This window comes from Macrotis lagotis, chromosome 1 (genome assembly GCF_037893015.1).
Source record: "Macrotis lagotis isolate mMagLag1 chromosome 1, bilby.v1.9.chrom.fasta, whole genome shotgun sequence".
Taxonomy (NCBI): Eukaryota; Metazoa; Chordata; class Mammalia; order Peramelemorphia; family Peramelidae; genus Macrotis; species Macrotis lagotis.
In genome coordinates this window covers 802,595,906-802,621,046 of record NC_133658.1, presented here as the reverse complement: position 1 = coordinate 802,621,046, position 25,141 = coordinate 802,595,906, and the positions used below count along the sequence as shown (strand labels likewise).

Genomic DNA, 25,141 nt, shown 5'->3' with positions numbered 1-25,141 from the left:
AAGTTGCTAAGTATTTAAGCAAAGGAGAAACAATTTTTCTCTTTATTCTTGCCCTAAGCTACTTAAAATCTTACAGAGATCAAATGAAAGATCAAGTTAACCACTAGAAATGGCTTTTGCAGAGGAATAAGCTGTAAACAATTATTTTATGTAACATATCACATACAAAAGTTCTTGGATAGGAAAATCATGCTCAACAGTCAAGGATCAAGTTAAAGATAAGGGGGCTTTACAGATTTCCAATACTTTCTTTTATTTAAACACTATCATCAATCTCCTTATCACTAAAATAAGGCATCAGTCTGTCAACTCCAGCACTATAAAGATTCCTCTTCTATAGTCTGACACTGGTACCCTCTTCTTATGCTATGGAGGTGGCCTTATCCTCTCCAGGGTTGGGCCCACAAAGCACAACCCTAGTGAGGTGGAAAGGAATTAAGAGGAAGCCAATGTTAGTCTGGCATGCCTGTAGTCCGAGGACATCTGGGTAAGGCCTGAGAAGCAGATAGTCTTAGGTGCATACTGCATTTTTGCAGGGAACAACACACCTGAAAATCAGAGTTTTTGAACTGTCTTAGTAAATTATATTTATTGAATTTGAATGTTTATTTTCAAAGCTTGAAAAATATCAAATCTTGAGGCAGTTAACAACCCCTCAATATCTTAGTAGAATGACTGAGAATTGACATTAACTGAAAAATTCCTTCCCTTACAGTCAACCTATAGATGTGCCTTTCTGAACTGAACTAGTCTGGCCCCCAGTCCATTATAGACTACTTGCCCTAAGCCTTTCTTTCTAGACTGGTAGACCTTGCCAGATCCAGTGGCAAGTTTAAAAACTTATGGCTGCCTCTAGGAGAAACACAGGGCATAGAGCAGGAGAGCTTCAATGAAGTCAAATTAAAAACTGAGAGGAATCTTATGCATAATAATGTGTATTAGTTATAAAATTAATAATTACCAAAACTAAATGAGAATGAAATTATTGTTAGGATCTTTTCTACAGACAGCAAAATCATAAAAGAAATATATTGGAAAGCTAAGAACTGCATTATTTTTTTTAGGGGAAATGACTTCTTAAGTTGACTAAATAGGAAGGAAAGAATCTCCATTTATTTATTAGTATCATTTCAACTCATGGTAAATGACTTTTTAAAAATCATCTAAAAGAATTCCAGATTTAGTCTTCTTAACTTGAAAGAAAAACTAAACAATGACATTGTGTAAAACAATTATCTTTTGATATTATCTCATGGAAGAGTTGCAAAGCTGGTTCAGTAAAAAACATTCCCAAACCAAACCTTAACAGCTGCAATAGTATAGATATAAGAAGCATTCTACATTAACCAATCATATGGATTGTGGAACCTTTTTATCAATCAAAAGAAAATCATTTCAAATGTGCTTTAATAAATTTAAAGGTATAAAGTTAGAAGCCCTGCCTCTACTCCATCCAAGGAAGCATAAAAAGCCATTTCAAACATTTAAGCCACAGGACACTAGGACCAAAAAAAAAAAAAAAAAAAAAAAAAACCCAAAACACAACACTCCAAAGGATATCTGAGGATCATTCTAAAACTACTGACTTTCCCACATGGAATCAATGAAACACTGCTGTGCCCTTCCAACCTATAGACACTGGAAACCTCTTTCCACACTGCAAACCATAAGCTCTCTGGAATATTCTTTAGAATTAAAACATGCAGTACTACATTCTTTGGCAATAAGACTTAATAGCTGTCCTCAATAGGATTTGGAAATTACCACCAATTTTAAAAGGTAAATTCTGGTTCCCTTGGGTTTAAATTATTATCTCAAAACTATTTTCCAGTTACCTGATTCCTGTTTGATTTGGATGGTGGGCTTGATGCCAGGTGGTAATTGAGATTGCTGGGGCTGTTGCTGATGAGACACTGCTGTGGGCTGGGCCAACTGCTGCTGGGTCTGTTGCTGTACTGGATGTAGTTGCTGTTTGGGGGACTGTTGATGCTGTTTGGGGAATTGTGCTAGAATTTGGGTGGGAGTGGCCACCAAGCTTTTAGGGGAAGGAAGTCTGGTTGATGCCACCTTAATTGCTGATGTGGATACACCTATAAAAGAACAAGAGAGAGGAAAAAAGGATTTAAGAATAAAAAAGGTAAAAATTATCACTGGATATGGTGACAGATGATTTGCTGAGACTTCAGTAAATCAAAAAAGAAACACGAAAAATATCAGATCAATGTTCCAGTCACCTTCTGTGTGCGTGTTTATATTAGGAAAAAAACCCCATCATGAAATTCACCAAACTTCATTATTAGAAACTAGCTTATATAACTTCTCAGGTCCATTTCTTCCGTTCTTTTTATACCTTTCTCTGAAGTGACACTCTGGTGTCTTAACAAATCAATAAACATTTATTAAGCACTTACCATGGGCTAGAAACTGTGCTAAGAGATGGGGGGGGGGGGATACAAAAATTGCCTAAAGAAAGTACCCATCCTCAAAGATCTGATAGCTTAATAGGAGAGACAACATACAAATCTGTGCAAACAAGTGACTCAGGATAAATAGGAAGCAATTTAGAAAGAGAAAGCCCTAGAATAAAGAGAGGTAACTGAGTGGAGGATGGATTAGAGTGTGGAAAGATCTGAGGCTGACAGACACCAGCAGGCTCTTGGGCTCTTGCAGTAGTCTAGGCTTGAGGTTAAGAGGGCTTGGGGGTGGGGGTGGGTGGGAGGAAAAGCAGGGACTGGTACTGTGAGAGAAGGGGTGTAGACGAAGAAGACGCACAGGTGGAATTGACAAGTTTTGGAAACAGTTTAGATGTGAGGGTGAAAAACAGTGAAAAGTCAAGGATGACACCTAGGTTTGGAACATGAAGGATTAGATGGTCTTGCTCTCAACAGTAATATGCAAGGTAGAGAAGGGGGAAAGATAGCGAGTACAACTTTGTTAAATCTTGAGTTAAGGCAGCTGGAGACCCAAGACTGGAAGTCAGAAGAGAGGTTAGGGCAAAATAAGCAGAGTTAAGAATCATCTGCCTGTGACTAATGAGTATTTGAAGGGGAAACTCATTAGCTCATGAGACAGCCTACTCCATAACTGGACAGTTCTCAGTTGAGCTGTGCTGAGTTGTAGAAAGTATATATACTGAAAGCAAATCAGTTACCCTGTCCATTCCCTGCTCTCCTGAGGCAGTCCTTCAAATATATGTTGATAATCTGAAGATAATGCCTCTACTTTTATAATGGCCATCTCTCCTACCTGGAATGCCCTCCTTTCTCATTTCTGCCTCATATAATTTATCCCTTGAAGACCCAGCACCAAGCATCTACTTGAAGTCTCCCAATTTCCCCAATGCTGGGGCCTTCCCACCCTACTATGTATTTACCTGTTATATGTATTTTATGTGTATAATGATATACTTATTTCCCCAATAATGTAATGTAGATGCCTAATAAATGTTATGATTTTGATCATCTCTCAATATATATACACACACCAGAGCAAAGAGATTTTTTCTCCCTCCAGGTTTTTTGTTGTTTAGTTATTTCAGTTGTGTTTATGACCCATTTGACATCAGAGTAGTTTGTCAGTTCCTTCCTGGCTCATTTTACTGATAGGGAAACTGAGGCAAAGAGGGTTAAGATACTTACCCAGATCACATCAGCTAATAAATGTTTAAGGCTAGATATGAACTCAGGAAGATGAGCCTTCAGGCTAAGCACTCTACCCCTGTGTTACCAAGTTGCCAGGCTAAACAGTTCCAAACTTCAAATGGTTTCCAATTCCATCTTCCCTGGATATATTTCTGGATATGTGTCAATGTCCCTCTTAAAATGTGATCCCCAAACAGAACACCACGAGATAGACAATATCCTATGCAGCCTCTCTGGTGGTAACCCAAGAAGGCATTAGCTTATCTGAATGTTTTTGCCATTGTAAGTACTTATGCATGGGGGAGGGGAGGGGAGGGGAGGGGAGAAGGAAAGTTTGTACTTTGCATTTCAATTTCCAGAGAAAGAAAGTCTCCATCAACACAAGACTGGAACTGCCTTACCACCTTACTACCTTGGAGACTCCCAGGAGCCCAAAAAGATTAAGTGGCTTACCCAGGGTAGCGAAGCCAGAAAATATCAGACAGAATCTAACGCAGGTCACACTGACTCTGGAGCAAGTCCTCTATAACCACTATACCACAATCTCTCTCTTACATTCAATTAATCATCTTATTAGTTAATGTGGATAATATTTTAACAGCAAGTGGGAAAAAAATGAATTTAAGAATATAAACTGAAAAAAATTACAATTAAGTAACAAATAAGATACTGAGATCTCCTTTATAGTGTCTGCCTGCAAACCACAAAAAGGTTTTTTTTCATTTTTCTCAACACAACATCCAAGTAGATTAACGAATTTAATCCTGACTCTGGATTCCAGTGAGAATGTATATTATGAAATATTACTCTAAAAAAGTCAATTTGTAATTTGTTTCAAGTAAAGTAGTTCTAAGAAAATAATTTCATGAAACTTCAACAAGACAAATGTTGAATAGACACTGATATATCTGGCCACTCATTTAGTGCTACTTTGTTATGTTATTTTGTGTAATATTTTATTCTCCAATTTGAATGCTCATTTTACTGCATTTTTTATGACCAAAGTTTTAATAGAAAATTTTATCAAAAACCTCATTCATATAAAATTTCTCTTAGGATTAGCAAAGGAGATTTGTTAATGTATATCTCAAATGTACAGAAAGCAGCTGGAGTCAAGCTAATCTAAACACACATTATAAAGTCTAAATAAGGCTAGCAACAATATAGTTTCAAAATCTTAGTAGCTTCTATGTGCTACTGAACCAAACAGATAAAGCCCATGTCCATTGGGATTACACTTCTTGATAGAGGGGAACCTTTGGATACATTAGATTCTTTTTTTGCTGAACAATTGGGAAATGGAAGAACAAATTCAGTATATTAATGTCAGGGGGGTATTATTGTTCTGTAAGAAATCGTAAGGGCAAAAAAAAAGAATTCATAAGGGCCTGGAAAGACTTGCATGAACTGACACTGAGTGAAGTGAGCAGAACCAGAATAACAATATACACATTAACAGCAACATTGTGTGATGATCAACTATGATGGACTTGCTCATCTCAGCAGTACAAAGACATTTCTAAAGGACTTGTAAATGGGAAATACCATCCACATCCAGAGATGGAACTATGGTGTCTGAATGCAGACTGATTCTTACTATTTTCCATTTTTAAAATCTGTTTTATGCTTCATGGGATTTTTCTTGTTTTTTACTCTGCTTCTTTTTTCACAACATGATTAGTGTGAAAATATGTTTAACAAAGTTATACAAGTATAACCTATATTAGATTCCTCTCTATCAGGAGAGGAGGGGAAAGAGGGAAAGGAAAGGAGGGAGAAAAATGTGAAACTCAAAATCTTACCAAAAAATGATTTTTGAAAACTATCTTTGCATATAGTTGGAAAAAATAAAAACTTTTTTTAAAAAAGGGAAAAATAAAAGAAAGGATCGTTGAGATACAGGGGCATTTAGAGTAAGAATCAAAAGAGGAAGACACATGATTTGGGAAATCCCAGGAGTCCCTGGGGAGATTTGAAGCAATACCTGTTTCTTGGCAAAATACAAATGAAAAATAAAGGCTTAGAGTAAGCATTTCTCTACTGTGAATCCCTTAAATCCCTTAGAAAAATCTCCTGCTAGAGTCAAAAGAATACATCATTCTTGGAAGAAGAGATATAGTGTTTCCTTTATTTTCTGGATGGACATAGTTTAACAAATTGTGATGAGAATTAGAGAAAGGAAAAATGTCCTAACAGATGATGGTTCACATTATGAATAATACTGGAGATGGGCAGATGAGGAATCAATTAGTTTCTTTCCCCTTCACAATCAATTCTGAAAAATTAAACCTGAAATATGCTCCAACAGGAAACATTATTACAATATTTAACTGATGTTCTTTCCTTAAAATCACTTATGTAGAAGAGTGTCTTTTTTTTAGTCCATTAATTATGGGTTAAATTAGCAAGGTTATTTATTTTTCCCTTTATTAGTTCAGGGCACAGAAAGGACTAGGCTAGAAGTGTCTCAAAAAAATAATTAAGGTCTTCCTTAATGCTACTTCCAACACTATTTGAGTTGAGGCATTTAATGACAGATGCCCTCAAAAGAACTGCCACAAAGATTGCAAATGAAGAAAGCATTATGTTATTACCAGTTTCCTTTCTAACATTCTTCAGCTAGTCACTGAGTGTTAATGAAACCATTCTTAAAATAGTTGTACTTTTCTAATTAGTAGCATAATCAAAAATAGATCAAACATATTCTTTTTCTCTGTCTACTGAATTCCTATCCATCCCTTCAAGTTCAACTCAAATGTTAACCTGTTTACAAAGTCTTCCACAGACAAATGATATAACTTCTCTGCACTACAATTCCTTTATCTGTAAGAGGAGGAGCTGGACCAGATGAATACTTAAGTCTATATTTTTTAGACGACTCATATCACTTGTTTTGAAATTTAACAAACATTAAGTTTCTACTAAGTGTTAGATTCTAGGGACACAATTTAAATAAAGGAGTTACTATTCTTCTAGAGAGGAAAGATTATAGGAGGATGGAGGCAGAGTAGAGATTCCCACAAAAGGTTCAAGAAAATCTGAAAAAAGAAAAGCCCACATTCAGCTGGAGGAATCAGGAAATCATTTACAGAGTGGGTAATATCTGAATTAAGCCAGGAAGGATTCTGAAAAGTAGAAATGATGAGTGAGTTCTTTATAGGAATTGAGAATAGACTGCATAGAGGGAAAGGGGGAAAAAAGACTCAAGATAGAACAATATATTGTTGAACTGGTAAGCTAAGGGAGCAAATCTATGAAGTGTAGGAAAAGAAACCAGAACATGAGTAATAGAGAGGGAGAATAACATCTAATAAATTGTATATTTTTATTTTCTGAGCTTAAATAAGTATTATCCATATTAGTGTGGACTAGAAGATGAATCAGGGTAAAGAACAGAACAGTTTAGATAAATAAACACCTACTCTAAGTTAACTGATTGAATGAAAGTTGTTAAACTTAATACATGCAGAATTGTAAGTCAACAAAATCTCCAAATTTACAAAAGACTTACAAGTCTCTGCCCACGATTTTCACACCATAACATACAAGGATAAAGTTTCATTAAATCTAATACTCTTCCAAATAAATGTTCTTATTGAATTCTATAAACCTATAAAGCTATGTTCAAATCACTGAAGAAAAAAAGACAAAATCTAAACATTATCTGTCCTGAAGATTCTTACATTCTACTGAAGGGATAAAATTTAGGCAAAAATAATTAAAAACGTGATAATTTTGAGGACAGAGACAGCATTAACAATTGGAAGGGGCAGCTAGGTGGCACAGTGGATAGAGCACCAGCCCTGGAGTCAGGAGTACCTGAGTTCAAACCCAGCCTCAGACACTTAATAATTACCTAGCTATGTGGCCTTGGGCAAGCCACTTAACCCCATTTGCCTTGCAAAACGTTAAAAAAAAAAAAAAAAAAAAAAAAAAAAAAAAAAGGGAGAATCAGGAAAGTCTTCCAACAGAAGATAACAAGAAAGTTAAATAGTCATTGAAGGCTTCTCATTACCAGAGAGGAAGGTAGGCATAGAGGTCAGCCTACTGAGGAAACAAAAAGAAAGGCATGGGTCTAGAAACTATTAGAAGGTCAATTTAGTTGTAATGTAAAACTTATGAAGAGCATTAAGGTCAAATGAGTCTGGAAAGGAAGGCTAGACCTGAACAGTGAAGAATTTTTCAATGCCAAGTTGAGGATTTTATCTTTTATCCTTGAGATATTAGGGAACTATCAATAACATTATTAAAAAAATTCTCCAAATCACTAATAATTTGAGAAATACAAACAAAACAACTCTGAGGTTCTACTTCACACTCATCAGATTGGCAAAATTGTTGGAAAAGGGGGCAGCTAGGTGTCATAATGGATAGAGCACCAGCCCTGGAATCAGGAGTACCTGAGTTCACATATGGCCCCTGACACTTAATAATTACCTAGCTGTGGCCTTGGGCAAGCAAGCCACTTAGCCCCATTGGCCATGTAAAAACCTAAAAAAAAAAAAAAAAAAAAGTTGTTGAAAAAAGATAGATACTAAATTTTGGACTGAGAAAACATACACATTAATTAACTACACTGCTAGAAGAACTGTAATTATTCAGCCATTCTGGAAAACAAATTAGAACTATGCTTCAAAAAGTTACTAAACTATGTATACCTCTTAACCCAAAAATGAATAAATCTATACTTTCAAAAAGAAGAAAAAAAAATACGGACATATAAAAATATCTGGAGCAACTCTTTTGATGGTGAAGAAATAGAAACAAATGGGATACTCATCATCTGAACAAATGATGGTCTATAAATGGACCATTTATAATGCAATGTAAAGTAATAGAATATTATTGTCTTTTAAAAAATGATTTTATAGGAAACAACATTATAAAGAACAATACAAATAAACACCTATGAAAGATTTAGCTGTGATCAATGCAATGATCAACCCCAATTCAAAAGGACAAATGATATGTTATCTACCTCTTGACAAGGAGGTTGATGGACTCAAGAAGCAGAATGAGATAGATTTGGACATGGCTTAATACAGGATCTTTTTTTTCCCCTGGATTGGCAAACGAGTTTTTGTTTTACAATGTAGGGATAGGGAAGTTGGGAGGAAGAAAAAAAATCCTTACTAATTAAAACAAAAGTCACAGATAGAAATAGGGAGTCAAGGGAAATGAGTGAAAATGATCTTGAATGGAAAGAAGCATCACCCTTTTCTTAGCAACCAGAGCAAAGAAGAATATAAAGGGGGTAAATGTAGAGTTTTTAAATGCAGAGCATTGGATAGCTTCAATTTCCTCTGTAAAGATATAAAATCTTTTATGGAAAGGGAGATGAGTAGAAAACTTTGGGTAAACAGACAATTTCCATGTCCCTCCAGGTGGCCCATGTTAAAAGTGAGTAGTTGATCCTCTTGTGAATTCTGTGTAAGATTAAATCCTGATTTGAAGTTATTTTAGTTACAAGTGAAGCTGAGATTTTCATTTTCTTTCCTGTTACCAAATTTAAATGACACTTCTTGGCATGTCTCACCTTTCCCCATATCAAGTATTTCAATAACCCAATTCAGGCAAACTCCCAAACCACCCAATCAGATAAAACACAGAAATAAATAAGAAAATTGAAGATTAAAAAGTCAGGATTTACAAGCAGAAAGATTCTCAAAAATTAATTAGTTCATTCCCCCATGTGGAAAACATATCCCAAATTCCAAAAAGTCTTTCCCCCATATCATCACACTCCAACAGTATGAATGAATTTTCAGTCTCCTCTCACCTTGTGCTACTGTTGACATAACCACAGATGGTGTTGAGGACACCACAACTGTTACGGCAATAGTATTAGGAACAGGGGATGGAGTGGAACTACTGCTGCCACTGCTGCTGCTACTGACCAATGAGGACTGGGAAGCAGTTATGACCACAGGCTGCTTCTGAGTTGTAGAGGTAATGACTGAAGTGGGAACGAGTTTAGTGACTGCAGCATAATTATGAGATTTCGAAAGTATGTTGGGTACAAAGGTTGAGCTTGGTGATGTGGTTACAATGATCACCTAAAGAAGAAAAAAAAATTAGTTTTTTGACACACACATATTCAAATTGCACCATAATATGAATTAGCAAATACAATTTAAAAGTCCATTACAAAAGGATGGAATTTTATTTTGTTGTGACCATAATGCTAGGCCAATGATACCTTGATCGAAAAGCAAGAATGTTAAATTCCTTTTCTATAAAATTTCTATAAAATGGGAGAGAATCAGAGTAAAATTAAAAGATAGAGGCAAATTTCTTTTGGCTTTTGAAGTCAAACCTATAAAAAGGCCTAATTCTATATTTCACTGTGTTTGAATTTAATGAATGTGCACACATGTAATAATTTATATTGGTCAGGAAAAAACAAGTGAGAAATAGTCAGGAAAATAGAAAAGGGCAGGATTTGGAAGTGAAATGATTGATCAACGTTAATGGACTTGCTCATTTCATCAGTGCAACAATCAGGGACAATTTTAGGGTATCTGTTGGATATATCTGTATCCAAAGAAAGAACAGTGGAGTTTAAACAAAGACCAAAGAATAAACCCTTTAATTAAAAAAAAAAAAGGATCATGTAATTTTGCTATCTCTTATATTTTATTTTTTCCTTAAGGATAAGATTTCTCTCTCTCAACACATTCAATTTTGATCTATGTATGGAAACAATGTAAAGACTATCAGACTGCCTTCTGTGGGGGGTGGGGGGGGGAGGGACTGGGTTCTCTTTGTCTTTCTCTAAATGATCTTAGTTCCCTTAGGTACCATCTTCATGAAAATGATTCATAAATTTATATATCCAGCCTTAACTCGTCTTCTGAACTCCAGTCCCAAGTTACCAATTGCCAACTAGCAATCTCCAATTGGATGTCCACAACCATTTCAAACTCATGTCCAAAATAAAACTCAATATATTTCCTCAAAATCTATACCTCTAAACTACCTCATTTCTGTTGATGGCTTGCAACCTTTGTAACATTCTTGCCTTTCCCTACTTATTCAACCAGTATATTCAATCCGTTGTCAAGCCTTGTCAATTGTTTTTCCTATGATAACTCTCACATCTATACCATTCTCTCCATTCACACAGCCTCTCTCATAGTATGCTGATCCTCATCATTTCTCACCTAGATTACTGTAATAAAGCCCTAGTCACCCTGAATCTAGTCTCTTCCTTCTTTAACCCATCCTTCACACAACTAATAAATTGATAGTCAAAAAACAAAGATCTGAAATCTTCTTTTTACACACGGACACATGCACTCAGATACACATCATGAGATCATGAGGCCACAATGATAAGAAAGAAGCTAATTAGGCCTGGAATCTTGCCTTCTGGCTAGATAAGTCCAGTGTTCACCATTACATTATACCATACTGTCTCTAGATGAATGTATTATTTCTCCAGCCTTTAAAGATTTACAAAGCACTTTTCACTAAAATAATTCTTGAAAAGTGTAGTCACTTGAAAATTTCTCTATTTTTTTCTATTTTTAATATACAAAAGTACAGAATCTGAGAATTGAAAGGATACTTATAGATCATGCAGTCTTAACCCATACCAGCTCAAGCATTCCTCCTACATCATCACCGATAAGAACTCCCTCAGTTTCTGTTTGAAAACCTTTTTCACTGAGTCTGTTTTATGGTCCTCATTTTTTTCCAGGTTATTACATTACATAGAAATTTTAGAAAGCTTCCCTTCTTCACAGTGTACTAACCCTCCTGGTTTATGCGTTTATCCCCAAGACTTCCTCATTCAAACATCCAAAAAGGCAGATACACCTTTAGATTTCATTACTAAATATTCCATCTCCGAGATTCTAAAATCTAAAATTCCTTTTTTGGATCACTCTACTATCTCATCATAAATCATCAGCCCCTTGCTCCTACCCTATTCTCTTAACCCATTAACCCTCTACTGGTTTCACTTCTCTCCCTTCAAAATCCTGACTATCTAGTCAACCAATTCAACAATGTGACAATGCAACATCGCCTACCCTCTTGATCTACATAGGATGAAGGTTACACAAGGTATGGGAAGCTTTAGCCATATACATCCTATCGATTCTCATCCTCTGTCAACACTACCGTCTTCTCTCCTTTTATTCTTGAGTCACTGACTGTTTAGGTTAAAAAGAAATAATAAAAGAAAACATGCTAACTGGATCCAGCATAAATTCATGGTAACCTCAACTGTTCTCTCATTACTATGGAGTAATCTTTCTAGTCTTCCTTGACACACCCACACACCCCTCTACAACTGTTCTAAAATTTTTCCTTAAGCCTCCCCTAAACACTCTGCTTTCTATAAAGAGATGACTGTGGTGGATTCTGTAATATTGCTCTCTATTGTTGCTCCTCCTTTCTGTTGCTGCCTGTTCCTTTCTTTCCTCTTGTCCCCTAGGTAAGAAATTTCTCCCAAGGTTCTTGGTTCTTTTTCTCTATCTACCACTGAAGAGATTTAAAATCTCAGTCATCTTTGATTCCTTCCTCTCCCTCAAAATACAATCAAACTTACTGATTCTATCACATTTCAGCAAAATTTAAGCTCCTTGAGAATACAAATTGCTGTTTCAAGCTATCTGACCAGCACCTGAGCTGCATTTTCTAAGAAGGCCTGCTGATTGCCTGAAATTCACAAGCACTACCACATTAGTCCCCTGATCTCCATTAATAGTTTTCAACCCAAGAACAAACTCTTACCCCTACTTAGACTGTTTCTTTACAGTCTCCTAACTGATTTCCCTATCTCTCTTAAAACATTTTTCATGCTGCTACCAAAATAATTCTCTAAAAGAACCTGTTCAAATATGACCATCCATGCTCAAAATCGTTCAGGAATTTAATATTGCCTAGGAAACAAACTACAAATTCTTTAGCCTGCATCTAGGCCCACAACAATCTGGCTTTAACTTTCCTATCCTACCTTATTTCACTCTACCCCTCCCTCCTCCCTTTCATATTATGCAATATAGTCAACCTGAACTGCTAGCTACTCCCAGATCTCATTCTGCCCTCTCCCAATTCCATTTGCCCCATCCTTTTCAGATTTCTATTGTTTAAATCTTCATTTTTCCTATTAAGTATGGCTCTGATAAAACCCACCTCCTTTATGAAATCTGTAAAAGTTTTCCATCCCATTTTTTAATCACACTTTATTATACTATCCTATCCCACACTAAATTTTATATAGCATAACCCCATTTTGATGGTTACCTTCCATCCAAGTCCTATACCAAGGCACTGGAGAAGATACAAAGTTACTACACACTGTCCCTGCCTTTTTGAAACTGAGGCAAGGAATATAACATGACAAATAAATATGAAACATTTAGATGGTTACTGAAAGAAAAGGATCATTTTTCAATTTTATATACCCAAAGAATGAACATAGGACCCTGAACACAGTAGATAGTTAACAAGTGTTCACGAGGTTAAGATACTAAGACTATAAATAATTAAATGAATGTGTCCTAATGATTAATGACACGCAAAAAAGTGAAATTTACTTTTTTAAACTTCCATCTAAAAATGCTTTTTAATAGTTGTAGAAATTATAAACTTCTAGAACTTGAAGAGATTATCTTCAGTCATGAGAAAATTCACTTTCTAGAAAAACATCATTCCTAACAATGAGTTGCTAAAAAAAAATCATGTGACTCATTAGACTATAAAGAGTAGATGATGAATGACCTACCTCAGCATAGGAGGTAGAGACTTCTAATCATGAAAGTGCCCCCCCCCATATGATGATGATGTTTGCCTTTCATTCTCAAAGAATCAGGGAGGTGAGTGAGGGGGTACTATACTAAATCACCAGTCTCACTTTCTCCTCCAGAGCTATCTGAATCCAGTGACCAGATATGAATCAGGATGACTGAAGATGGTCCTGGATACCAGGCAATCAGGGTAAAATGATTTGCCCAAAGTTACACAACTAATAAGTGTCTAAGGTCAAATTTGAACTCGGGGCCAGTGTTCTAATGCAATGCATCACCTAGCTGGTGCCTACCCCTTAGGAATAACATTGTACTTGGAGCCAGGTTCAAATGCTTGCTCTGCCATTTAACAGGTCACCATGGGCAAGATAAGAGTAACTAAATAGCTAGCTTGTATATGAAGCTTTAGAGTTTGCTAAGCTCTTTACATGTTTTCCATTTGACCCTCATGACAACCCTGTGATGTAGTAATATATTATTATCCCCATTTTTATAGGAAAGGAAAATGAGGCCTGGCCTAGGGTCTTAGAGCGGATGAGAAGACAGGTCCTCCTAACACCAAATCCAAATCTAGATAAAAATGTTTGGCTTCTCTCTCTTTTTTTTGTGGGGGGGGGGGAGGGGGAGGAGGCTTCTCTCTTAAGTCTCCATTTCCTTGCATATAAAATAAGGGGTTGGGAAAAGGCAGGCTCTCCTCAATCCTCTGAGCCTCTAAGGGAGGCAAGGGGAGGATCATGGAGAGCATAGAACTCAAGATATTCAACTGTGATCAGGATTGCTGCTATCATTTGCTCTCTCCAGACATTAAGTGCCTGCAGCCTCCAGGTCCCCCTCCAGGCACTGGAGAAGATACAAAGTATCTGTACACCAGCCCTGCCTTTTTGAAACTTGCAAACTGAGGGGAGGAATATGACATGACAAATAAATAAGAAAGAATATAATACATGATAGTACATTGGAAAAGGTCAAACTGTTATGGGATGCCAAAGGTAGCTCATTACCAAAAGGGAAGAAATCATGGAAGGTTTCGTGGAGAAAATGGCATGTGAATTGGATTCAAAGGGAATGAGGAATCATTTGAGCAGGTAAAGAGGTCACGAAGAGGAGGTAATGGGGATATTACCAAAAGAAAAGCAAGGAAAAGTCTCCACTTTCAAATGTGTGAACTTTAGTACAACATATTCCAATAATTTTAAGAAAACAAATACTGAGATTTTCTCAAACAAAGCCAATGTCTAAAATCACGAGATGGAGAAAGTAGACATATTTCATGTTTCAAGTTAAAATCAACTTCCACCCAATTTGGGATTATGTCCAAAGGGCAACAAAATGTGCATACCCTTTGATCCAGCAATACCACTACTGGGTCTATACCCTGAAGAGATGATGAAAAAGGACATCATTTGTACAAAAATATTTATAGCAGCCCTGTTTGTGGTGGCAAAAAATTGGAAATTAAGTGAATGTCCTTCAATTGGAGAATGGCTTAACAAACTGTGGTATATGTATGCGATGGAACACTATTGTTCTATTAGAAACCAGGAGGGATGGGAATTCAGGGAAGCCTATAAGTATTTGCACGAACTGATGCTGAGTGAGATGAGCAGAACCAGAAAAACATTGTACACCCTAACAGCAATATGGGGGTGATGATGAACCTTGATGGACCTGCTCATTCCATCAGTGCAACAACCAGGGACAATTTGGGGCTATTTGCAATGGAGAATACCATCTGTATCCAGAGAAAGAATTATGGATTTTGAACAAAGATCAAAGACTATTACCTTCAAATTAGGAAAAAAAACTGTTATATTATGTAATTTTACTATCTCATACTTTTTCTTCCTTAAGGATATGATTTCTGTCATCATATTCAACTGAGATCAGTGTATAACATGGAACCAATGGAAAGACTAACAGAATGCCTTCTGTGGGGGGTAGGGGGAGGGAAGCAAGAATGGGGGAAAAATTATGAAACTCAAAATAAATAAAATCTTTTTAAAAAAATCAACTTCTACTACATGTCTAGAAAAGAATGAGGAATGGGGCTGTGACAGTGCTCACCACCCTTCCAAACACATACATACCTTCTGTGTTGTTGTGTTGGTTGTCTGAGTGGAGGGTTTCGTGAAGGTTATTTTCACAGGAGACATGTGGGGAGGTAAGGAGTTGGCGATGCTCTGCATAATATTGCTCATCTTCGGGCTGCCACTCACAGGCACAGTGATAGTCTTTGAGACAGGAACGACAGCCTTGGGAACTTCCTTTAAAACAACAGGGGATGAGCTAGACGAATTTGTTCGTCTTCTTTTCCTGGGTTTTTCATCTTCATCTGAACAGCTAACACCTGAAAAGGGATCAAATTATGGCATTAATACTATGATGAAGTTGCCTGTTAATTAGAAAACACTTCACATGATTTCCCAATGACATTTTTTGTCTAGACCTGCGAATTTATTGGTGGAGGAAATCTCCAAAGTGAGGAAATTCTTTCTCCCAATCTAGATCAGCAACTGTTCTTCAATTCAGTCTTAAGAAATTGGCCTTTGGCTCTGAGGCCAAAAGTAACTTCCCCAGGGTTACACAGCCAGTACATGCCTGAAGCAGGACTCAAACTCAAGCTACTCTGGCCTCAAGCCCAGAGCTCTAGCCATTACAATATACTTCCTCTATATGACTAACAATAACCATGCCTCCTGAAAGCAGAGAGTTAACTCTGAATGATCTAAACTTAATTAAGTCAATAATCTTTTTTTAATCACCAATTTTGTACAAGTCCTTGTGCTATACCTATAGAGATATAAATACCAAACAAGACACATTTCTGTCTCCAAAACAACTGCATTCTAGAAGGCAAAATGAGGTTAGGACAGATATCACTAGAATGTGAGAAGCTGCAAATAAAATGCAACAAGAGACTCAAGGATAAAGCAAATGCTTCCAACTCTCTGTGGCTGGATTGTTTCTTCTCTATAAGACTATGAATATACTATTGGTGACTCAAAAAAAATGTTCAAACAAAGGTTGTCTGAAATGGATTCAACAATCAGAAAGCAAAAAAAAATTGCTAATAGCACACAAAAAAATGAAAACTCAATTCTTGGTCTCTTTATTCGCTATAATCCACTTGTTTTTGCAAAAACTTTTTAAATATCAAAATAACTATTAAACCTACCCCTTACGGCATTGCTGTAATGCAAAGAAGACAAAAAATATTTGCTAATTAGCTCAAGACAAAAATCCTTTAGATCTCCCCTCAGTCTTCTCATTTCCATAAGACTAAAACTAAAATCAGGACCATCTAGATTGTGATCTCAGTCCCTTAAAGGTTGCCAAAGAGTGGTATTCATTAGTGTCTTGGTACTGTTTTAAACAAGGAACAAGAAATAACCATTATCTTCAACAGTTACTTAAGCTACCTTACAAAGTGATAGTAAGAGATGAAAAATTCTATAGGCAACTGGAAATATAATAATCATGAACTGATCAGAAATTGCACTTTAAGAATTTACAGAATTTAATATAGTTTAACAAATATTATAATTTACATCAAGTATAGGAAATAGTAAGCAAGTCACATAAAGAAATTCTTTGTCATTTGTGTAGCAATTCTTTACCATTGCAAGTACTTGTGGGAAGGCCCTGCTCATATCTAAGTTCCCACAGAGAAAAATAGAGGAAAGAAAGTGACTTTTCTAGCATCAGAACTGATGGATAAGTATCACACCTGGTCATACCCCATAAACATTAACCCTACTAAACATTGGACAGTAAGCCAATAATTTGATCCAGGAGAGTCAATCCAAACCCATGCAGTACCCCTGTAAGATAGCCTTGACAACACAGTGTCACTTACTTTTGACATAGACAGTACTTCCACTTGGCAAAACAACTACATTGGAGGCAGGACTGGCAGGTCTTGGTGACTTTACCGTTGCAACGCTGCCACTTGGAACTGGGGTAGAGGTTGGGGTTGATGTGGTACTCGTATAGGAATAGCAAACCACTACTAAACAAACAAGAAAGCAAATCTTATAAATTTTCACAGCATCTAGACAGTCTCCATTTCAACCATTTAACATAACTAAGCTAGAAATCAATGAAAAGAGTTATCATCAGTAATCGGTACCAAAAGCTAGACGGTTATGCCCTGCCCTTCTGCGGATGTTCTCTGGCCTGAGAAGTCTCAGCCATCCACCACACCAGGAGGAAAGGCAGGGGAAAGTAGAATGCAGCAGCACACTCATGGCTTCGAAGTCCAGGTAGAGTGGTATAATGTAAAGACCACTGGACTTCAGAAGAGAACTGCATTCAGATCCTTGCTCTGCCACTTGCTAAATGTGACCCTCTGTGGGTCACTTCAATTCTCTGGGTCTCAAACTCCTCATCTGTAAAATGGAGAGGATAATTTTTACACTCCCTCCCTCACAAAGTTGTGAGGAATGTGTCATAAGCCTTAGGGCATCATCACATAGATGTGAGTTGTTATTGTTATCATTATTATTACATTACCTTTTTTTTAACTGCATTCCTTTTAGTAGCATTAGTGGCCTGCCACTGAGGGAACAATGGACAAAGCTTTGAAATGTCCAACCATCAACTAGAAGGCAATGGCAAATTCTTATCTGACAACCAATGGAGAGCTTGGGCCAAGTTCTTTCAGAAGTGCCCAGTTCCCTGGTACCAAAGTAAGATGATCAGGAAACTCTCAGAACTCAGACTTAATAGGTTTCCACCTTCAACTCCCTTATCATCTGAGAAGAGAATGAAGAGAATAAATGGAGGCAGCAACAATAAATCCCAGAGCTGGCTAGCCAAAGAAGTGGGTGCAAAAGGGCAGACATGCTATCAAAAGGGAACATCCCTACCACAAAAACAAAACAAAACAAAAAAAAAAAGTGGAAGAAATTGAAGGAAGTCTAATTCAATTTTTGGGAAATGTCACTCCCTGAAAAATGTCTATATTTGGTCACTAAACCAAACCCTGGAATGAATAGAAAAAAACAAACAAACACCCAGTTCTTTTTCCTCAGCTCTACTATTAGGCAGGGAAAGATAGCTGCCTCAAGAAATCTGGCAACTACATTTATTTCTGAGGTCAGTCTCACAAGAAAATCATTATACATGTCTAAATATGAGCATCATATTGGTCATCTAAGGAATATATCTATATAAGGATTGTTTATTATTAGTAAATCACAACTAAAAAGGCCTTTTGATCAGGTTTGGTGGTCAGAAGTAAGACAACACAGAAGCAAACTATTGATTTCAGAAGACAGACTGAGCTTCATTTTGCAAAACTAGCAGACTAGCACCTTTTGTCAAGTGACCAAAATGCCTTTGTTGTCACATTGTTTTTTGGTTTGTTTTTTTTTACATTCCCCTTGCATTCAATCAAGAAATCAAAAAAATCTTCTTACAGGTAGGTATTGATTAAAATCACATTGCCAAGAAAGGTTTCTGCTATTTGTTTAGCAACAGGTGATTTACCTCTCCTACCTTTTATTTGGGGGAAGTTTCAAACTATGTAAGATTCCAATTTGAACATATTTTCCTAAATCACTATGGTCCATCATTACATCTTGTAACTTTTAAACTTTTGAAGGAAAATACTTTTCCAGATTGGATTTTCATAAAATGAAAAGGAAAATAATTAAAACCACCTCCCCTGGGAGATATGTTATTCCTCTCACCTTCTTTGCTTCCTGTTTCAGCAGGCACTGGAAGAGATGCATTGTGCTGGATAGCTGCATTGGCAACAGCATTAGCTGTAACAGTGAAGGCAGTTTGGGGAACTAGCCGGGGCATCAGTGGTACTAGTCGACGACCTTCAATAGACCATTCTGAAGAGCTATTGGGTCCAGACATACTAAATAAAAAAGAAGAGGCCACTGCAAGTGTTCTCCATTGCTAAAAAAAACTATACATTTTCCCACCAAATATGACTTTTGAGGTAAGACAGTTCTGGCATAGCAGAGTTGTTCTAAGAAAGAAATAGCAAAACCAATGACCATAATTAGGGTTTCAGGTTATTTCATACTTTACTTGTGTGAAATAACGAATTTCATCTTATATACTAAACCTCAAAATGTCCAGAATGCAAATTATGAAATTTTTAATATTTATTTCATTTTTTAAATATTGAACCTTCAAATTGATTCCAATGATCTTTTTTGTTTTATATTTGATTTCACTAATGAAAATTGTTTTTTAGGATTTCTTAAAATTTCCTAATATGGTTTAATTTACCAATAAAATGAAAAAATCAACTTTAAAATCAGATTTATCAGATGTTTATTGACGTTGATAAAAAACTAAACTTCCACTAAGTTTTATCAAAGTGAGCTTTTATAGCAAAGGCTAAGGCAGGAGATTCTTAATTTGATGTCTATAGATGGATTTCAGATGTGAGGGAGGGATGGGGAAAGGTATCTATAAACATGGATAAAAAAATTACACCTTTACTTTCTCTAATAACTATTGTGAATAAAACCTCAAAAGGTTATATCTGCAACATATCTGAAAGAAATTTCTAAAAAAAAAATATGATTCTTTTAAGTGATAAATAGGTGTCACTATGTTGCTAAAAGGTTCTATGATACAAATAAGGTTAAGACCCATGCCCTAAGGCAGTAACTGAGAGAGCAGGGTACAGAGGGACAGGGAATGACTTCTGTATGTATGAATATATATATTATCCTTTTCAGGTTCAAAGCTGACTCTAGATAAACCTAACAGCCCTTGAAATAAGAGAAACCACAAATAGTTATACACTATCTTTCTGGCAAATAATTTTGACTACTGGCTAATCTAAAAGTTTAGGGCCCACCCTCAATCAATGACTATTGGGTTAAAGAATCTTTTCATTTCACATACAAGTCTTTCTGGATCTTGTTTCAAATAGATATAGCTGAAACAAAATCCAAGTCTACATGTATGTGTATGTGTGTACATATATATATATATATATATGTACACACACACATACACACACATTGTATTTTCAATGACTTGACAAAAAAATGTACAAGCACTGAAGTTTTATAAATGCTTCCTTTAAACAGCTCCTTTCCACTACTGATAGTTTAAAAGTATACAACATTTGAGTAAAATGAATTGCTACATACAATAATAAATAGGAATGATATATTTTTTAAATATTCACATAACTTAGCTTTCAACTTAGTAACATTAATTTAGCATTGTTAGCTTACTGGTATCCACTTATTCAGAATAGAATGAATTACCATGAAACATGAGAAGGGGCTTTATTTAAATTAAAACTGGGTTTAGAAAAGTGCTTTTTGAAAGAAGTTCAATATTCACACTGTGGTAAAGTGTGCTGGAACATTTTTAAGGTTAGTTCCATCTACCAAAAAATGAAGAAATGAATTTTCAAGTTACAAGTTATACCTATGAAGTCTAATCTCTGTTTGAAGCAAGAGATTTAAAAGGAGAATAAGAGAAGCAAAGAGGGGTAAGAATAAGCAATAGAGTATTTCTAAAGGAAAAAAAAATTAAGGGTCTTTCATATAAATTATTCCACTTTTATTTCCTGGTGTCTGAAAAATCTAAATTTGTTACTACTTAGCTATAAATTTTTATTAGACTGTCATCTATATACTTTCATGTTAAGAAGGTTCTTCTTCACTTACCTTTTAAAGCATGAGATTTCTATCCTTGCTACTCCCTAATGTACCACTAAAATGATGGCCAACGCCAACATTTGTGGAAGACTATGAATTCCAAGAGCAAAAATTCAGAGAAACAGTGCAGATGGTATTATAGCTTGGGCAGAGAATTTATAAATTCTCTAAAAATTTCCAACATACCCAAAAATGTTTTTTTTTTAAATAGAATTTTAGGCAAGTAAAAGGTTAAACATACTTAGGTTCACTGTAGAGAAATTCACATTTGTTTGGAAATGAAGAATATAATTTGTATTGGAAATGAAGAATATAATTTGTATTTAATTATCTGAGTAATTTATTGGAAGAAAGAGTTTTGGGGCATCAGAGATCCCAGATGTGAGGGGCTAAAGAGAATTATCTATAAAATCAAGGGGTTCAGAAATGAAATGAAATGTCCTGAGAGAAATTCCAGAGAAGGCTGATAGAAATCCCTGACTCCTTTTGTTCAGACAAAATCCACAAGGAACTGTCAGGCGTGCTACAGAGACAATTTGGTTTTCTTGGGCCAAAGAGCTGAATGTGATTAAATCATTTAACCTCCCCAAGTCTCAATTTCTTCATCTATAAAATGTGGTAATAATAACAATTTCAGCTGTGTTCACCCCTTGGAACAATTGCCAAGTCAATAACAAGTATTTATTAAGCGCCTACTATGTGCCAGGCATGATGCTATGTGTATAAAATAAAATAGCTAATTTTAAAGAGCTATTTAAAAAGTCCTATGTCCTAAAACATTAAGAACATTAGCAAAATGATCTCTGTCCTCAAAAAGAATCTCATCTGTGCCCAACTGCTGAAGCAAAGAGCAGAGATTTCAGCTCCCTCCCCAGCTTGCTGGCTGGAGCTGGCCTTGTTAAAGGACCAGGGCCCCTCAGATTCCAAGTTTTCTAATTATACTGTGGCACCTGAGTATAATTCATTAAGATAACTGAACTAAAATTCTGTCCTTGTTACTGAATAATTCCTGTGTCACCTGAAGCAGTGTCTTCACCTGTCTGGCAGATTCCTTTATAAATTAAGGGATTGGACTAGAGAATCCCTAAAGTTCTTCCCTCTAACTTCTTTGAAGATTCAATTAAATTGAACTCAAACATTTATAAACTTTGTAAAGGACAATATAACAAAGTATTATCCTTTGGAAGTGCCCAGAGCCACAAATGAAGTTTTTCTTTGATTTTCAGAGCCCTGTCCATTGAGGTTCTCTCTCCCATGTTTCCTTCCTCCCAACCAGCCCTCCTTTTGTGTTTAGTCTTCTTTGATTTCTCATTGCCTCTGCTCCATTCCTCCCAGCCTGGGGAGAGGAATCTGTGAATGCAAGATTCCCCAGATGCATTCCTTCCCAGCTCTGGTTGTTTTCTCAGGCTCAGGGGGTACAGAGACCTCCTGCAGGTAATCTCAGGAGCTACAGTATGCTCTGCTGGCACTTCTAAGGGAAGGGGGAGGAGAGAGTGGGGGAGCCATTCATCCCTTCCATTCATTAGAAAAGCACATCTGGGCAATCTAGTATTACAATATAAAACACTAAATTAAAAGTACTAAACACCCATGGGATTTATATGTATACACTAAAAATAGAATCTTTAAAAGGAAAAGTCAAATTTATGTGTAAAAAGAAACCAGAAAGGGAGGAAAAAAAGAAAAAGAAACACAAGGCAGGTAAAAAAGCCAACTCTCAATTATCCATGCTAATGTAGAGAGGAGGGAAAGGGAGAGGTCAAACAGATTAAAAAACCCTGTGATATTTTTACAATTAATTTTCACCTCCTCCACCAATTTTTGCCAGGACTACTGACTAATTTAAATTTCAACTCCTCTCCCTTCCCACCCTCTGACTAAAGATACTCCCCCAAGCAACAAAGTGGCTAAAAGATGGGCAGCATAAGGAAGAGGGAAGGAAAGAGAAGGAGAGGGAATAGCAAGGGGCCTGACTAATTCATACATTGAAAAATATGCCCCTGAATAATTGAGAGCTATAATTTTGAATTTTTAAACAAAAACAAGTAAAAGCCTGAAATAATAATAACCTATTTGCATACCTGTAACTTGGTCTCTCACCCAAATATAAGGATAAATTCATTCTTTGAGGGGGGAAAAAAGGAAAAGGAGACTAAATAAATGTTATCCTTTAAGTATGAAATTGACGCATCAACTTATCAACTAGTTGTCCAAGAACAATGCTACCAAGATTCTCATTTTTTCTGAGAGCCTCTGAAAGCTAAATTACTTCTCTTTATCAACAATAACATTATTTTCCTATTCTCAAACTATAATGTAGCTCAATAATCACTTTTCAAAAAGCATTACAATTTATAAGTTTATAGCTTTGAAGGGATACAATAGTATATGAATACTGAAACTATGACAGTGAACCAATTAAATAAAAATATCTACAATGAAAATGCTCAAAATTTCTATACTGCATTCTTTGCATGTAACTCAAAGTGCTAATAAATCCTAAGAGTATCAACTATGTAGTAAAGTAGTACTAGCACAAGAATGTGAGCCTCAGTTTAGCTATCTATAAAATGTGAATCACCATTACAGTCATGAAGATTAAGGTTAGGAAAAATGAGAATCAGAGAGTAATATTTCTAACTAATTTAAAACATACTACTCAGTGGTTCACATATAGCATAGTAACAAGTCAGTTCTCTTTCTTTTACACTGAAATTATTAACCAAAAATACACACAATACATACATTTCAGTAAGCATCCTTACTCTATAAAATGGACATACCTCTGAAAAGTTGTATGGATAGCAAATTTTTGTATCTCACTTCATATTTTTCCACTGCCTTAAATCCCCATTGCCAAGTGGCTCTATTTTTACTCATGACTCATCTTCAAGTGGCAGCAGTCCTGACAATTCTCTGCCAAACCACGCCTGAGCCCTACCTTCATTCCTTCCCCACACCCAATTCCCTTTTATCAACAAATTCAAAATTTAAAAACATTTAAAAGCACAAGTTGAGTTGCTTGCTATAACAATCTATAACGTGATTTATCTAATCTACAACTTCTTGTTTTCATAAATCCAAGTTCAAATCTCATAAAGCGGAGCATCCCAAACCTAACAAATAAGAAAATACATGTAACAAATAATTTATATTTCCTACTTATACAATACTATGTAAGTCAAATCCTATTACAGAAAATGAAGGAACCATCCAATTTTGTATGCAATCAAATGTGGTTGAATTGAGTATTATTCCATATAAATGGACTATCAGCTGAAGCTTAAAAATCTCAAGCTGCATGGAGGTTTTAATGCAATAGGATTTAACCTGGATATGCTTATTTTCCTGATAAAAATATTGATAAATATTAGTTAAACATCAGTTAAACATAGTTTCAACTCTACAGTCAACTTCCCTAAGTAAGTGAATACATTACCATTAAGATAAAAGGTGCCTACAATATAATGGGAACACTGTTCCCTAGCTGTTATAAAAATTATGTGTAATATGACTAATAGCTTACTTATGTGCAATTGTTGTTAACCGTTCATCATTTACTGCTCTCCGCACTTCAGCACGGTGGCGTTCTGTTGAGATGCTGTCCAAAAAAACAAAAGACAACAAAAACCAAAAAGGAGTTAATGTAGAATCCTGCTAAGCTGTCTCTTATTTATATTTATGTTTTAAAGCAACAAGTACCATCTTACCCTCCTCTCTCCCCTAGAATGAAATTACTCTGCTATAGGCAAACAGGATGACAAACTGTTCCTTGATTTTGACTTACAATCTTTTTGTCATTTTGAATTCATGCAAGCCAAATGGAATGCAAGCTCCTCTCAGCAACACTCATTGAAATCTTTTTATTCTTCAAGGTTCTGTTTGGAAATTCCAATAAAGTTTTCCCTAATCGCGAAGTTTTCTCTTTCCTTCTCAAACTGTCCTGGAGTGCTTTATAAGGACCTCTCTTTTAGGTCTCTCACACACTATAATCAATCAGTAAATATTTACTAAACACTTTCAAAAGCTATGCTAAGCACTGAGGATACAAATAAAGCAGGAAGTCTACCCTAAATAAACTTACATTCTAAGGGAA

At 35.9% G+C, this 25,141-nt stretch overlaps 1 protein-coding gene across 9 annotated transcripts in view; it reads right to left on the bottom strand.

The window, feature by feature from the left end:
- The window catches only part of EMSY (EMSY transcriptional repressor, BRCA2 interacting), a 183,956-nt gene that overhangs the window by 66,391 nt on the left and 92,424 nt on the right, over positions 1-25,141 (bottom strand). For 6 of the 9 annotated variants that reach the window (XM_074216919.1, XM_074216921.1, XM_074216920.1 and 3 more), the window contains 7 exons: positions 24,572-24,646; positions 23,127-23,168; positions 19,093-19,268; positions 17,256-17,408; positions 15,487-15,746; positions 9,421-9,697; positions 1,836-2,090 (listed from right to left, as the gene is read on the bottom strand). In XM_074216919.1, the coding sequence (XP_074073020.1) occupies positions 1,836-2,090; positions 9,421-9,697; positions 15,487-15,746; positions 17,256-17,408; positions 19,093-19,268; positions 23,127-23,168; positions 24,572-24,646 (1,238 nt within the window). The remainder of the gene's footprint in view (positions 1-1,835; positions 2,091-9,420; positions 9,698-15,486; positions 15,747-17,255; positions 17,409-19,092; positions 19,269-23,126; positions 23,169-24,571; positions 24,647-25,141) is intronic. The other 3 variants (XM_074216922.1, XM_074216924.1, XM_074216923.1) reach the window with 3 other exon arrangements.